The sequence below is a fragment of the Neoarius graeffei genome, chromosome 24, assembly GCF_027579695.1.
Source record: "Neoarius graeffei isolate fNeoGra1 chromosome 24, fNeoGra1.pri, whole genome shotgun sequence".
Lineage (NCBI taxonomy): Eukaryota > Metazoa > Chordata > Actinopteri > Siluriformes > Ariidae > Neoarius > Neoarius graeffei.
Genome location: NC_083592.1, coordinates 58,532,069 through 58,546,651, shown reverse-complemented (window position 1 = coordinate 58,546,651; position 14,583 = coordinate 58,532,069). Strand labels below are relative to the sequence as shown.

General features: G+C 42.2%; 1 protein-coding gene across 2 annotated transcripts in view; it reads right to left on the bottom strand.

Annotated features, from left to right (window-relative positions):
• Positions 1–2,178: 2,178 nt before the first annotated feature.
• Positions 2,179–14,583, bottom strand: part of osbp2b (oxysterol binding protein 2b) — a 58,847-nt gene continuing 46,442 nt past the window's right edge. The window contains exons 14-15 of one of the 2 annotated variants that reach the window (XM_060907549.1): positions 6,842–6,859; positions 2,179–4,668 (exon numbers count right to left, since the gene is read on the bottom strand). In XM_060907549.1, the coding sequence (XP_060763532.1) occupies positions 4,526–4,668; positions 6,842–6,859 (161 nt within the window). In that variant the 3' untranslated portion in view covers positions 2,179–4,525. The remainder of the gene's footprint in view (positions 4,669–6,841; positions 6,860–14,583) is intronic. The other variant, XM_060907550.1, reaches the window with a different exon arrangement.

The window sequence follows — 14,583 nt, the reverse complement described above, 5'->3', positions numbered from 1 at the left end:
AGCTAGAACTGAAACTAGCATTGTTTTGAAGCTATGGAGCGATTAGCAAAGTGACGACAGCAGAGAGCAGTGCTGCTGTTCATGTTGTCTCAGATTTTCTTGATGCTGTTCTAATCGTGCGTGTGAATGAGGGTGAGGACAGTGGAACGGTACTGCTGCAAGGAACAGAAGCGGTCAAAGCAGAGGAGTTCAAATATCTGGGGTCAACTGGACAAAGTAATGGTGAGTGCAGAGGAGAAGTGAAGAGAGCGAGGAGGTTGGCGTGGATGGAGGAGAGGATCAGGAGTGATCTATGGCTGAAGAGTGAAAGGGAAAGTGTGGAAGACAGCAGTAAGAGCAGCGACGGTGTTCAGTTTGGAGAGAGAAGGACAAGAGGCTGAACTGGAGGGAGCAGAGCTGAAGATGCCGAGATGTCCATTGGGAGTGAAAGTTGGACAGGACTAGAAATGAGTATATTAGAGGAACAGAGGGACATGCAGGACAGCTTGGAGACAAAGTGAGAGGGTGAGATTGAGACGGTTTGGACATGTACAGAGGAGAGATCCAGGGTATACTGGGAAAAGAAAAGAATGTTGGAGATGGAGTTGCAGGTAGAAGGAAAAGAGGAAGAGCAAAGAGGAGATTTATAAGGACGTTGGAGTGACAGAAGAAGATACAGAGGACAGGTGGAGATGGAGGGACATTATCCACTGTGGAGACCTCTAATGGGAACAGCCAAAAGAAGAAGAAGAAGAAGAAGAAGAAGCTATTAGAAAAGTATAAAATTTCTAAAGTAATGAATTTTAATGAACTGGAAAATTTTAAACGACACCCAGCCACACACACACACACACACACACACACACACACACACACACACTCTCTTGGTGAAAACATGACTAATTGCATTTAATCTAACATTTAAAAGAACCTTAAGTTTAGTCGTGTATTTAAGTTACTTTTAAGACCAGCCCTTAAATTTAGCAGTAAATTTAAATACCTTTACAGAACCTTTTAAACTCATTAAATATATGAGTCACTTTAAGACCCTTTTTTGGTATTTCTTAAACGTAGTCATGAGTTTAAGTCCATTTAAACATTACATTTAGTAACTTTAACAAAGTGACCTCTTAAACGTTCTGTTCAACAGCATTTCGTTCTCTTTAATAATTCATGAAAAGTCACTGAAAGTTATACTGTAAGAATTCTTGAAGTTCCAAGTAAATACACTAAAATTTAGCATTTCGTAAACTTTTGGGATCCTTTAAGAAGATCTTAACGCTGTTAATTCATCTCATGATTGGTGTCACCTCACCGTCACGCTGAGTATCTCAATTAAATCAGAATTTATTAATTAAATTCATGTTCTAGAGGGGGCGGCACGGTGGTGTAGTGGTTAGCGCTGTCGCCTCACAGCAAGAAGGTCCTGGGTTCGAGCCCTGTGGCCGGCGAGGGCCTTTCTGTGCGGAGTTTGCATGTTCTCCCCGTGTCCGCGTGGGTTTCCTCCGGGTGCTCCGGTTTCCCCCACAGTCCAAAGACATGCAGGTTAGGTTAACTGGTGACTCTAAATTGAGCGTAGGTGTGAATGTGAGTGTGAATGGTTGTCTGTGTCTATGTGTCAGCCCTGTGATGACCTGGTGACTTGTCCAGGGTGTACCCCGCCTTTCGCCCGTAGTCAGCTGGGATAGGCTCCAGCTTGCCTGCGACCCTGTAGAAGGATAAAGCTGCTAGAGATAATGAGATGAGATGTTCTAGAGGTTCAACAGCCTTTTTTTTTTTTAAATAAAAAGATACAAGCCCTTTATAGCATATGTAAATACCCGTACCTCTCTGGACTCCAACTGATCTGATGCCCCCCCGCTTTTTTTTGAGCACCTTGAGCATCCTTCTAAGTTTATCTCCTTCCCCATTTCATGTCTTTCATTTTTGTGCCTGTTCTGGTTTTTTTTTTGGGGGGGGGGGGGGGGGGGGTCCTGTTTCTGTTTCTCTGTTCTAATGCACCTTAAGAAAAGGAAAGGGGGGAAAATGGGGAGTTGTAGAACAGAATTTTGTACTTGATGTTTGTATAATGCTGGTCTCCAATTAAAAAAAAAAATAAAATTACGCTCTAGTAAATTGGGAACAATTTCTAGAGAAATTCCAGCAAATGGAACAGAACGAAGTCGAGCTCAGGATCATAAAGTGACACAGAACACTGACTGTGTGAGCAAAAATCTCTTTTAATACAAAATATTAAAATTCAAATCAAACCACAGAAGCTCATCAAAAATTAAAACCTTCAGCCGAGCTTTGATCATCTCCGATTATAAGACACATTTACAGTAAAGATTTCTGTTAGAGTTGCTTCATTACTCACTCGGATCTTCTTTATATTAATAATAATCATATTGTTATTATTGTCGTTTATTATTCAGGTTATCATCTATCTTCTTCTTCGTTATCATAAAAAATAAACACCAAACTCTGGACAGGAAACACCATAACCTGTGCTCTAGACTCTACATTCTCAACAGCGTTAAGAAAACGGTGAACGGTGCGTTGGAGCCAACTGTTTTTTGAGACTTTAACGTTTAAGACCACAGAGATTCAGTCTGATAAGACGGACAAGGCCAGGACATCGATACGCCATCAACGGGAATACTGCTTCTCCTTCGTTAGGCTTGGAGGATTTCTACAGGTCTTCCAGAGGAACCAGGGCAACGCTAACTCACGTGTGCTTTAATTTAACACTGAAAGCACACATTCTTCAAAATCTCATGGATATTTTATTAGCAATTCCTAAAGCTAAAAAGATTTCCCTTGAGACTATTATTTAAAAAAAAAAAAGTTCTTGCTGATCATCTGCACTCTGTTTAAAGGAATAGTTTAGAGGAAGAAATTCATATCTACGCAGTTTTTTTTCCTAAACATTTTCTTGCAGTGAACAATAACAGAAGTCTATCCTGCAGTAAATCAGAAACTCTATAGTAATGTAACAGAGTTCGAACATGAATATCCACAACGTTCAAATTCACTTAAAAACGAACGGTTGCACCAAATGACTGCTTTAGCGTAGCCTTAGAATGTAACCTAAAACCTGACAGTGTAAACAAAGACTCGCTAATTCTGTTCAAACTAAATAGGGGGCGTGTTTACCAAATATATACGGATTTATTTTAGCTTTTATTTCAGAAAGACTTTAAAGAGCTAATTTATTTATGCATAAAAGTATTTAGTGGTCTGTGATCACCAACATGACGTAAACAAAATGAAAAAGCATTAATGCTAACGAAGCTGCTTCACTGTTGTTATTCAAATGCAGATCAAGTTTCATCGTTCTCTCGTTTTTGGTTCGTTACTAAAATGTTTTTGCACAACAGTTCAACAGCTTCCCCAAATCTCAGGGGTTACACTACACCGGGGATGCTGTACTTCCTGTTTATATCAGATCGTGTTTCTGATTGGCTGGTGACGAAATACGTCAACGTACGATCCGTGACTTTACACACGATTAGTTATGATGTAATCTGTGGTGAAATTCTACACCTGGCTCGTTTTGAAATTCTTTCCCAGTTCGCATTAGAAGCGAATTCGCTCCCTGACCTTACGATCAATCGGGCACTTCACTTCCTGTCATCTATAAACAGGAAAGAAACGCTGAAATACCATGGGAGCGGCCATCTCGGTATGACCAAGTAGCAGTAAAGCTCCACGTTCAGCGTAAATACAGATTCGTGGTGATTTTTTACAAATCTGTTTAATCCAAATGGAGCTCAGAATTTGAATTTTGTAAGATTCTGGGAGACAATTTTTCACGCATTAATTATTAGCGTCGCGTTAATCTTACAGACTAATCCAGAGTACAAATCTTCCCCAAACTATTCCTTTAACTGTTTAATAGCTCAGGAGTTAAATATGAGTTTGATATGAGATCTGCAGTGCGTCACTGAGCGACAGACAACGCTCTCGACACTTCAGGAAGCTTTTTGTTTAGCATTTAAGATATTCGTTGATGTGCATATCCCTGCTTTAATCTTAATCAGAGTGGGTGGAGCTCGTGATGGGTAAAACACAGCTCATTGGTGGCCATAACAGAGGGTTACTGACCTGAATCTCCACCCACTGTCCATTACGATATAATGATATGGAAGTATTAATGAGTGCACATTGTGAAGCTGATAGGAGAGGAAATAAAGCGAGGTCTTTCTCCACCTTCTGGGACGGAGAGGTGTGACATGAGACGCATCCTCACGAGGCGTAGGGAGTGACGGGAGTGCACTCAGAAAGGCGCTTCTTCTTTGTTCTTGGTTTTTTTTTTTTAATCTGAAGAAAGAACACCTGATTTCATTTGGAAGAATTAAGGGGTCAAAGTTCAAGTCCCTTTCTTCTCTTTTACACACACACACACACACTGAGCTTTTAGGCAAATACAGGAGAGAGATCAGATGTCCCTCCCTCTATTGAGAGCCCATGTGATCATCTCGGTTCTCTTAGTGAGGCGGGGATGTGTGTCCCAGATCCTCCGTGAGTCCGTTACAGGACGTCCTGTCCTCAATTCCGTCTCCATTCAGAAAATATCCGGACACAAGCTCCAGTCTCGTTTCTCTTTGGCCTCCCAGTAACCCCCTTTATACACGAAGCTCGTCTCCCCGCTCACCGGGTCCGTCCTCTGATGGAACCAGACAGGCTTGTAGCCCTCGTACTCGTGACCTGCAAAACACACACACACACACACACACACACACAGAGTGTACACAGGAATGTCCAGCTACTTCTTTATTCTTATGTATTGATGAATTGTAAATGGAGACACTTGGAGAACTAAAGGTTCGATTCAGCCCCACTTCAGCTTTTAATACAGTTATAAACACTGCTGAGGAAACAGATTACAACCTGATGATAATGAGATTAGGAAAATAAAAACTAGTGCTTCAGAAACAAAAGTTGAGCGGGGAAAAGGAAAGGAAATGAATGAAGGATAGAAAGAAAGTGACCAAGGGTTTAGGAGAAAAACTGAAGAGTAGGAAAGGAGGAGGTACAAAAAAGGAAAGAAAGAGAAAGAATAGAACATGTGACTGGAGCTTCAGAAGAAAAACTGGGGGGGGACATACAAAAGGGTGAGCGGGAAATAGATAGACAGATAGAAAGAAAGAAGGAAAGAAATAGTGTGAAAGGGAAAGAAAGAACATGTGAAAGAAAGAAAATGGTGAAAGACGGACAGAAAGCCAAAGTGACAAAGGGGCTTCAGAAGAAAAACTGAAAAAAACAAAGAGACAAAGAAATAGAAATAGAATATGGGAGGGAGAAGGGAAGGACAGAGAGAAAAGAAAGAAAAAATGAAAGAAAAAAAACAAAGAAAAGGAAAAAAGTGAGTGATTAAAAGACGAGGGCACTACAGTTTACACCTGAACAAACTGTGTGTGTGTGTGTGTGTGTGTGCGCGCACGCACTGTAATAACACACTGTATATGAGTCCGTTATAAACCTGATACATGTATTTCACTCACACAGATATATTTTATGAAACTGTGGCTCTAAAGGCTCCGTATCGAACCTGAGATTTTCCCTTAGAACCCCTTTAGAGGCTAAAATCATTAACCATCCAAAGCGTGGGGCAGAGTCCAGAACAGAAGAGCTTTTGAGAGAGAGAGAGAGAGAGAGAGAGAGAGAGAGAGAGAGAGAGAGAGAGAGAGGGAGAGAGAGAGTGTGTGTGTGTGTGTGTGTGTGTGTGTGTGTGTGTGTGTGTGTGTGTGTGTGTGTGTTTTAGATAAAATGTGTTGGTTCTAGAAATTTGCAGTTGAGCACAATTTTATGTTCTAGATGTGCTGGGTGGGGTTTTAGTATGGGGCTCCAGATGTTGCGTTAGTAATGTGTGTCAGGTTCTAGATGTGTGTGAGGTGGAACATTTTTGGGGTTCTGGTTTGTGACTGGTTTTGGATGCCTGTACTGTGTTTTAGGTTCTAGATCAGAGAACTCATTATGGAATAAGTTATTTCTGGGGAACTTTTAGCAAAAATAAATATTCTAACTATCGGGTTCCTGATGTGTGCATTGAGTTTTTGTAAAGGAAGCATTTTAGGTTCTAGATATGCTGTTGGTGTGAATGTGTTGGGTTCTAGCTGGGTGTTGTGTTGGTGTGTTTTAGGCTATAGATGTGTGTGTCTGGTTTTAGATCTCATCTGGTGGTGCTGATGTGCTGGGTTCTAGAGTTAATGAATGAATTGATTTTTTTCCCTAACTGTTTTTCACATTTTTTTCTTTAAGTTTTTCTGGTGATCTTTTAGCAAAACTAAACATTCCAACACTGTTGGGTTCTAGATGTGTGCACAGAGCGGTGCATTTTAGGTTCTAGATGTGTGCTGAGTTGGGTTTTAGTATGCGGGTTGTTGGTTCTAGATAATGTGTTGGGGATATGTTTTAGGGTTCATTTTAGGTTCTAGATAACCATGCAATGTTATCTAGATGTGTGTGTGTGTGTGTGTGTGTGTGTGTGTGTGTGTGTGTGTGTGTGTGTGTGTGATATTGGTTCAGTTTGAGTTGTTTGTTGTGAGACTGTTCTGTGCCGGGTTCGATATGAGCATGCTGAGTTGTAGTTGTTTGTGCATTTGGTTCTAAATGTTCTTCATCTGATTAGTCAGCAGGAGGGCTTGTTGGTTTTAGAACATCCTGGGCCATGAGTAGAACCAATAGTGCCCACACACACACACACACACAGAACCGTAAGTAGCAGACTGTGAGCACATGGTGAGATCTCCATTACAGATCACTGCTGGATCTGCAAATAACCATGGACACATCACACTCGCATGCGCACACACACACACACACACACACACACGTGTGAAGAAGCTGTACTTGGACAAGTCCAGGTACTAGAACTCACCAGAGTCAAGCTCACACTCTGAGAACCAGGAGGAGAAAAGAGAGACACATGATCATAATTGCATCACATCACATCACATCACTACAGGACCAAGTTCTCACACACACACACACACACACACACACACACACACAGTTACATATTCTGTCAGTCAGGTGACTCTAGAACCTGGAAGTGGTGGTGATGAGAAGAGTGTCCAAACTAATCAGAGGTAATGTTCTAGACTCCCTCGCTATATGATGTTGAGAAGAACCTTCAGCACCACACTGATCCAGTTAACACGACTCCAAAGAAAACCTCAGCGACTCAAATGTAGTACTCTCGAGGTGATTGGTTCTAGATGAACATGCTGTTTTCTAGATGCGAGTCATGATGGAGCATGTTGGATAAACGTATCGGTTTCTAACAGGGGCGCCGCTGGGGGGAGTTAGGACGATTCTAAGGGCCTGGCGCTGACAGGGGCGCCTGTGAGGGATATTAATGTTATTTTAATAGTATTGCCTTGTGCAAGTTTTTGAAATAAAATATTTCATTTCATCTGTTAAAATATGCAAATTATACATGGTTATGATCTGCTATCACATTTTCCTTGAATTATTTATGATCTTGTCATTTCACCCCTCCACCCTTTTTACTAATGGTACAGTCTGATTGTGGGCGGGGACAGTGAAATGTGTAGCTCCGTGTGTGCACAGCGCCGCTATTAGCGCAGCTCAGATCAGCTGCCGGTTTTTCTACGTGCGCAACAGAGCTGTACATTCTAGAAGTTTCTAAGCAGGAGCAGGTGTGATGGTGGTGAGATAAATTATGAAGTCCGGATTTCAAAAAAGGAAGGAGAAGCAGCGGAAAGCTGAAAGGGAGAAAAAGGGTCGACAATTGGTGACTCAGTTTTTCCCAGAGAAAGCTCGCCTATTATAGACCCCTTCGCAGTAAACGTCATTCATACGCAAGAGGAAATTGCGTGCACAGCCTGGACCCAAAAAAGACTCAGCGACGGTAGAGACAAGAAGAAATATTTGGAAGAAATGCCTAGTTGTTGTGTGTCGGGTGTCAGAATCGTAGCAGTGATGGGGTTAAAATGTACAGAATTCCAGCAGGATCTCACCCATTCCAAAAAAAAAAAAAAAAAAAATCACCGACATCTATGGCTACAAGCCATCAAACGTGTAGACTGGGATGAAAGCACCATCAAAAATGCGCGGGTTTGCAGCGCCCACTTCATCACAGGTAAGATCAGGCTATTTATTAAATCTCTCTTTTTTATTCTTTCTAGTCTTCGTTTATTGATGTAGCAAAATACTTTGGTAACGTTTGTCTGATTAGCTGGGTCATAGTTACACAATGTAATGAATATTGTTAGCATGTTAACTTAGCTTTGCATGCAGTTTTGTTTGTAGGAGAGGTCTCGCTTGACTCAAGCAGTCCAGATTTTGTGCCATCATTATTTGTGTATGCCGAAAATCACAATTTTAAAGCAAGGATGGAAAGGTAAAATTGTGTGCCCTCGCTCTAAACGCCAACTTGCGTTGACTGCTCTAACCTAGCTCCCGCCCCGTTCAGTTTCATTTCTGCTCTCTGCCTCTCGCTTTTTACGCAGCGCTGATTTCTCTTAGCTGCACTCTTTACACTATCATTCCTTTCATGCCATCACCTCCTGCAAATTGCTGTTTAGTGTTGGGATTTGCTGTTGTAGCTAAAGCCACATTGCCATCACATCACTGGCATAATTTGATTAAAACAAAATGAATATGAATGTCCCATTGTTAATCAAGTTGTAGTCTCGCTGTAACCAGAATGTTGATGGCAGGCTACTTTTGTAAATAGTTTTTTTTTTTGAGTTTGACATTTTTTGTAAATAGTATGACTGCCTTCAGGTATCAGAGGAAAACTTACTAACATCGTCCGTCCACTCTTTAATTAAATACGGATCTGGTAGGCGATGTCCACTTGTTAGAGTTAACTTATTTATGTAGCATTCTTGATCTTGTAACGACAATTGTTTGGCATAATCTGACAGCTCATAATGCCGGTCTATGGGCAGCGCCATTGTTTCTGAGTCCAGGCTGCGCGCGCATCCTGGCAACGGTCGGTTTGTTTACAAACATGCGAAGGGGTCTATTCACTGACACTCGATGCCATTACAGCATGCTAGCTAATGATAGACTAGCAGATTTCATTTTAACTGAGTTGGAATATCAAGACAACGCTTTTCAATAAGCAGTGCAGTGTCATTTATTTAAATACTTCATGTTTATTGCCATGGAAGATCAGATGAATGTAATGTAGAAGGTCTGCACAGAACTAGCTAAACTTGTGCAGTAAACTAGCCTACTGGGCTAACACGTGAGGTAAAATATTAGGCTCACCTACATGATACTGGTGCTAATAACTGGTTTCAAAACTAATGAGGTGCCGTCAACATGCACAGATTCAGCCTCAGGAATAGGACCCCAGCCCTCAACCCAAATCCCAGCTGAAGGAGAAGGAGGTGAGCAATACAATCCATGAATAAAGGATTTAGGGTTAAAAACTATTTTAATTGCTCGGCTACAGTAAGCAGCATTAGACTATTAAGACTTGCGTTAAAATGAAAAGACATTTCTTTTCTTTTATGAGCAACTATTCTTCTGTAACTTAGTATGGAGTTCATTCAATCAAAATGTTCATGTGTTGAGAGAACTTGCATGCATTACTGTCTCAGTAGTATCTCAGTGGGTTTATAACAGATTCTGTATTCTGCACATTATGGATAGTTCAGAGCCAGCGCCGTCCTCACGCCATGAAAGCTGAGAACACTGTGTGTGGAAAAAAAAAATCAACTTTTTTCATAGGTATCTTTATTGTATAATTAAGTCTAGATGTTTTGCCGTTGTTCATGTGTGGATTTGTTGATATTGTTAAGTATTTAACTTTAATATTTTGCACATTAGCTGTGGTCATAGATATCATTGCTATTGTTCATGTGTGGATTTACTGATAGTGTTGCTAAGTATTTAACTTGAATATTTGAACATTTGCTGTGTTTTCTAATAAATGTGTGATGCCTAAAAGAAACCAAAAACACTTAGTGCACTGCAAGAAATCCACTATGTGATTGTATCAAAAAACTAGTGTAGTTATTCATCAAGGCATACATTTGATCACATACAATAAGTCAATAAATGGAGGAAACAAAGGAATACATTTTGTAATCCTGATTATTGATGATGTTTGCTGGAGGGCTCTGGAGTCTCCATAATGTGCATACAGAATGTTATAAATCCATACTGATACAGTGATGCATGCAATTTCTCTCAACACAAACATTTGGATTGAATGAACTCCACAGGCTACTGAGTGGCCTAATAATAGTTGCTCATAAAAGAAAAAAAAAAAAAATATATATATATATATATATATATATATATATATATATATATATATATATATATATATATATATATATATCTTCCATATATATCATGGAATTTTCATTTTAAGGCAACAGTCTATTCAGTCTAATTCTGACAGTTCTGCATTTAAAATGTTCATATACCAAATAATTGTATCACCTAAACTTGCTAGGTAGCTGATCACATGCATAGTAAAGTAGAAGTGCAGTCAAAAACAGACTTCAAATTCAGTTGCTTGAGCTTGAAAATTTTACCGGGGGGGCCCTAAATTGTAATCTTTCATAGGGCCCAAGTTTTCTAGTGGCGCCCCTGGTTTCTAATAGTGCATATCATGTTCAGTTCTTGACGTGAGTTTTGCGCAGCTCATGTGTACGGCGTTCTGGATAAATACGCAGTTCTGGATTCTAGGTTCTTGACATTCTGCCATGAATTGTGTTCTAGATCAATGTATTATTCTGGATGTTTATATCACGTGTAGGTGATGTGTAGTAAGTTGTAGATAAATGTGTGTTAGGTTCTAGATGTGCGTTTTGAGCAGCTCATGTGTACAGTGTTCTAGATAAACAGATAAATACAGTAGTGTGCTGGATAAATTTGACGGTTTCTAGAAGTGTGCATTATTTTAGGTTGTAGATGTGTGTGTTGTGTCGCTGATAAATGTGCTGTTCTAGATGTCGGTGTTATGTTATCAGAATCACTTTATTAATCCCCGGAGGGAAATTCAAATTTGCTACCAAGCTCCTGAATCAGAGAAGAAGTAAGCATGGCTAAAACTAGAAGATAAAATCGTCTGAAAAAAAGAATAAATAAAATAAAATAAATTTAAATAAAGTTCAATAACTTAAGTAAAAGCAAAATGAAGTGATTTTATATACGATGATTCCTATATACATGTATTGCGCCTGAGTGAAGGCTGCATGGTAAGACGGTGTAGCACAGTTATACAGTGGCATTGTGCAGCTTGACTGCAGCAGGTAGGAATGATTTCCTGGGTCTCTCAGTTGTGCAGCGTGGAAGAATCAGCCGTTTACTGACCATGCTCCTGTGGCTGATCAGCTCCTCATGGAGAGGGTGGGAAGGACAGTCTAAGGCCCTGTCCACACGGCAATGGATTCAGGTGAATCTGATAAAATTGTTTATCGTTTCGGCCTGGCGTCCACACGGCACCGGCGTTTTGGGTGCCCCAAAACGAAATCTTTTGAGAACGGGTTCCAGAGTGAAAAAATCTGGCAACAGAGCCGTTGCGAAGTCGTCTGGATGAGTAGAACGGATTTGTTTACGATGACGTCACAACCACATGTGCTTCACGCCGGGTAGAAGTGTAACGAACTCGATGCGAGTTGTCAACAAATCCTATAACTTGGTTCATGAAACGCGCTTACAAAATATTTTCACTGTGAATATTTATTGTGTAATGGTGCAAAGTGAGAGAGAGAGTGAGAGAGAGAGAATAGCCTTTAGGGCAGAGTCAATCCCGCCAGCAAAAATAGGGGAAAAAAAGGAGCGATCTCACCTCTTCAGATGTTTATTCCGGACCATTAAAGAATTCTGGAGGATATCAGAATGTTAGTGTACCGGCTTCCATCTACCCCCATTCATTCCTCTTTCCGCGTCTCCATTCAAAAAACGAGCACGTGATTTAAAGGGACTATATCCATAGGATAGGGAGTGAGAAAGTGTGTGCGTGTGACAGTGACAGGGATAGTCACTGTGCGCATGCGCAGTTATGCGCATGCGTCTACTTCTATTGTTCTGGTGTTTCCGATGGGACCGTCTTACAGCGCACGTAGTGGTGTGGCATGTGTATTGCATCGTTTTCAGCAAGTGTTGCGTTGCCATATGTACCTGATATTTTACTGATCCGTTGCCCATGTGGACGCGATATTTAAAAAAAAAAAAAAAAATCTCGTTGCCGTTGTCGTGTGGATGTAGCCTAAGATTGTCTTTATTTTGGACAGTGTCCTCTTCTCCAACACCACTGTCAGAGGGTCCGGTTCCTCACCTACAACATGGCTGGCCTTCCTGATGATCTTATTGATTGGCTATCGTAGCCTGCAGGGAATCGGCCGTCAGACATTCTGTCGCATGTCCCAGACCCGGTGAAATGTAACTGAATTGTCTTGGCCAGCCCTAAGGGTCCCATCTGCATCTCATCATTGCTGAGGAGTGTGCTCCCATCACCCAATCAAGCATCCAGCCAGAGCAGGTCATGATATTTTTTTAACCATATTAACATGCCATTGTTGTGTATTATGCCTGATGTCAAGACTCTCGTCTCTGCGAGCCTACCACACAGATTTAATACTTGTGTTATTTTGAGGGCATACCTAACAGCCTGTGTTTTCTCCCCCCCCAATCTGTCCCTCTGAGTTACATGTTGGTCCTGGGATTGAGATGCTGAACCTCTTCTGCCCCTCGAACCTGCCTGATCCATCCTGGTGCCCTGTGTCTGGTCGGAGTTTTATCGCATCGCTCCTGTGGAGGACGGCCCCATGAGGACAGTTGAGGGTTACACCTGGAGGATGCTCTGGACTCTTACAGTAATGCTTTTGTGGCTGAGGACTACAGTTGACTTGCTAACTTTAGGACTGCAGTTGTCATAAACAGTTTTGCACTCAAGTTTCCATCAGTGAAGAGTTTATAACATCAACGAAACTGACTTCATGTTAAAACTGTTAATATTATAGTCAGGCTGTCTGTTGTTGCCCAAATGAGGATGGGTTCCCTTTTGAGTCTGGTTCCTCTCGAGGTTTCTTCCTCATGTTGTCTGAGGGAGTTTTTCCTTGCCACCGTCGCCACAGGCTTCATCATTGGGGATAGATTAGGGATAAAATTAGCTCGTGTTTTAAGTCGTTCAAATTCTGTAAAGCTGCTTTGCGACAATATTTATTGTTAAAAGCGCTATACAAATAAACTTGACTTGACTTGATTGAGTCTGTTAGTGTCCTTCACCCTCAAGCCGCTGCCCCAGCAGATGACAGCGTACAGGATGGCGCTGGCCATTACAGACTCATAGAACATCTGCAGCATTGTTCGGCAGATGTTGAAGGACCTCAGCCGTCTCAGAAAATAGAGACGGCTCTGGCCCTTTTTGTATACAGCGTCCACGTTTTTGGACCAGTCCAGTTTATTATCCAAGTACACCCCCAGGTACTTGTATTCCTCCACCACATCCACACTGACCCCTTGGATGTTAACAGGGTTCACCAGAGCCCTGATTCTCTTCAGATCAACCACCAGTTCTTTTGTCTTGGTCACATGGAGCTGTAGGTGGTTCTTCTTGCTCCACGTGACAAAGTTGTCCACCACCGTCCTGTACTTGCCCTCATCACCACCGGTAATACGTCCAACCACTGCAGAGTCATCAGAAAATTTCTGGAGGTGGCAGGTCTCTGTGCAGTAGTTGAAATCAGTGGTGTAGAGAGTGAAAAGGAAAGGAGAAAGGACAGTCCCTTGCGGAGCCCCGGTGTTGCTGATCACTCTGTCTGACACACAGCACTTCACGCACACGTACTGTGGTCTGCCAGTCAAATAATCCACAATCCAGGACACCAGTGGGGCATCCACCTGCATCGCCGTCAACTTCTTACCCAGCAGAGCCGACCGGATGGTGTCAAAAGCACTGGAGAAATAAAAAAACAATGATCCTCACAGTGCTGGCTGGCTTGTCCAGGTGGCCATAGACTTTGTTGAGCAGGTAGATGATTGCGTCCTCTACTCCAAGACGGGGCTGGTAGGCGAACTGAAGGGGGTCAAGAAGTGGTTGGACCATAGGCCGGATCTGCTCCAGGATGAGTCTCTCAAGGGTCTTCATGATGTGTGACGTCAATGCCACGGGCCTGTAGTCTTTGAGGTCACTGGGACGCGGCTTCTTCAGTACAGGGACGAGGCATGACGTCTTCCACAGCACGGGGACCATCTGAAGACCCAGGCTCATGTTGAAGTACTCCACTTAGCTGGAGAGCACAGGTCTTCAGGGCCCTGGGGCCAATACCATCTGGGCCTGCTGCTCTTCCTGCATGGAGTCTTCAGCTGTCTTCTCACTTGCTCCTCACTGATGATCGGTGTGGACGTGATGGGTGGGGGAGGGATGAAGTTGTTTCTTGGAGGGGGTGCTCAGCCAGGGGGTCTGTTGAGGAGGTGCGAGTGAGGTCCTGAAATGGGGATGAGGTTGGGCAAGAAGAGGCGGGGGAGGGGAGAGAATGTGAAATGTGTGGTTGTAGCCATCCCACAGAAGAGTGGTGGTGGTGGGTTGGGGTCACGCCATCGAATCTGTTGAAGTAAAGATTCAGCTCATTCGCCTTTTCCACATTGCCATCCACTCCTTCACTGTTGGTTGGCTTGTAACCA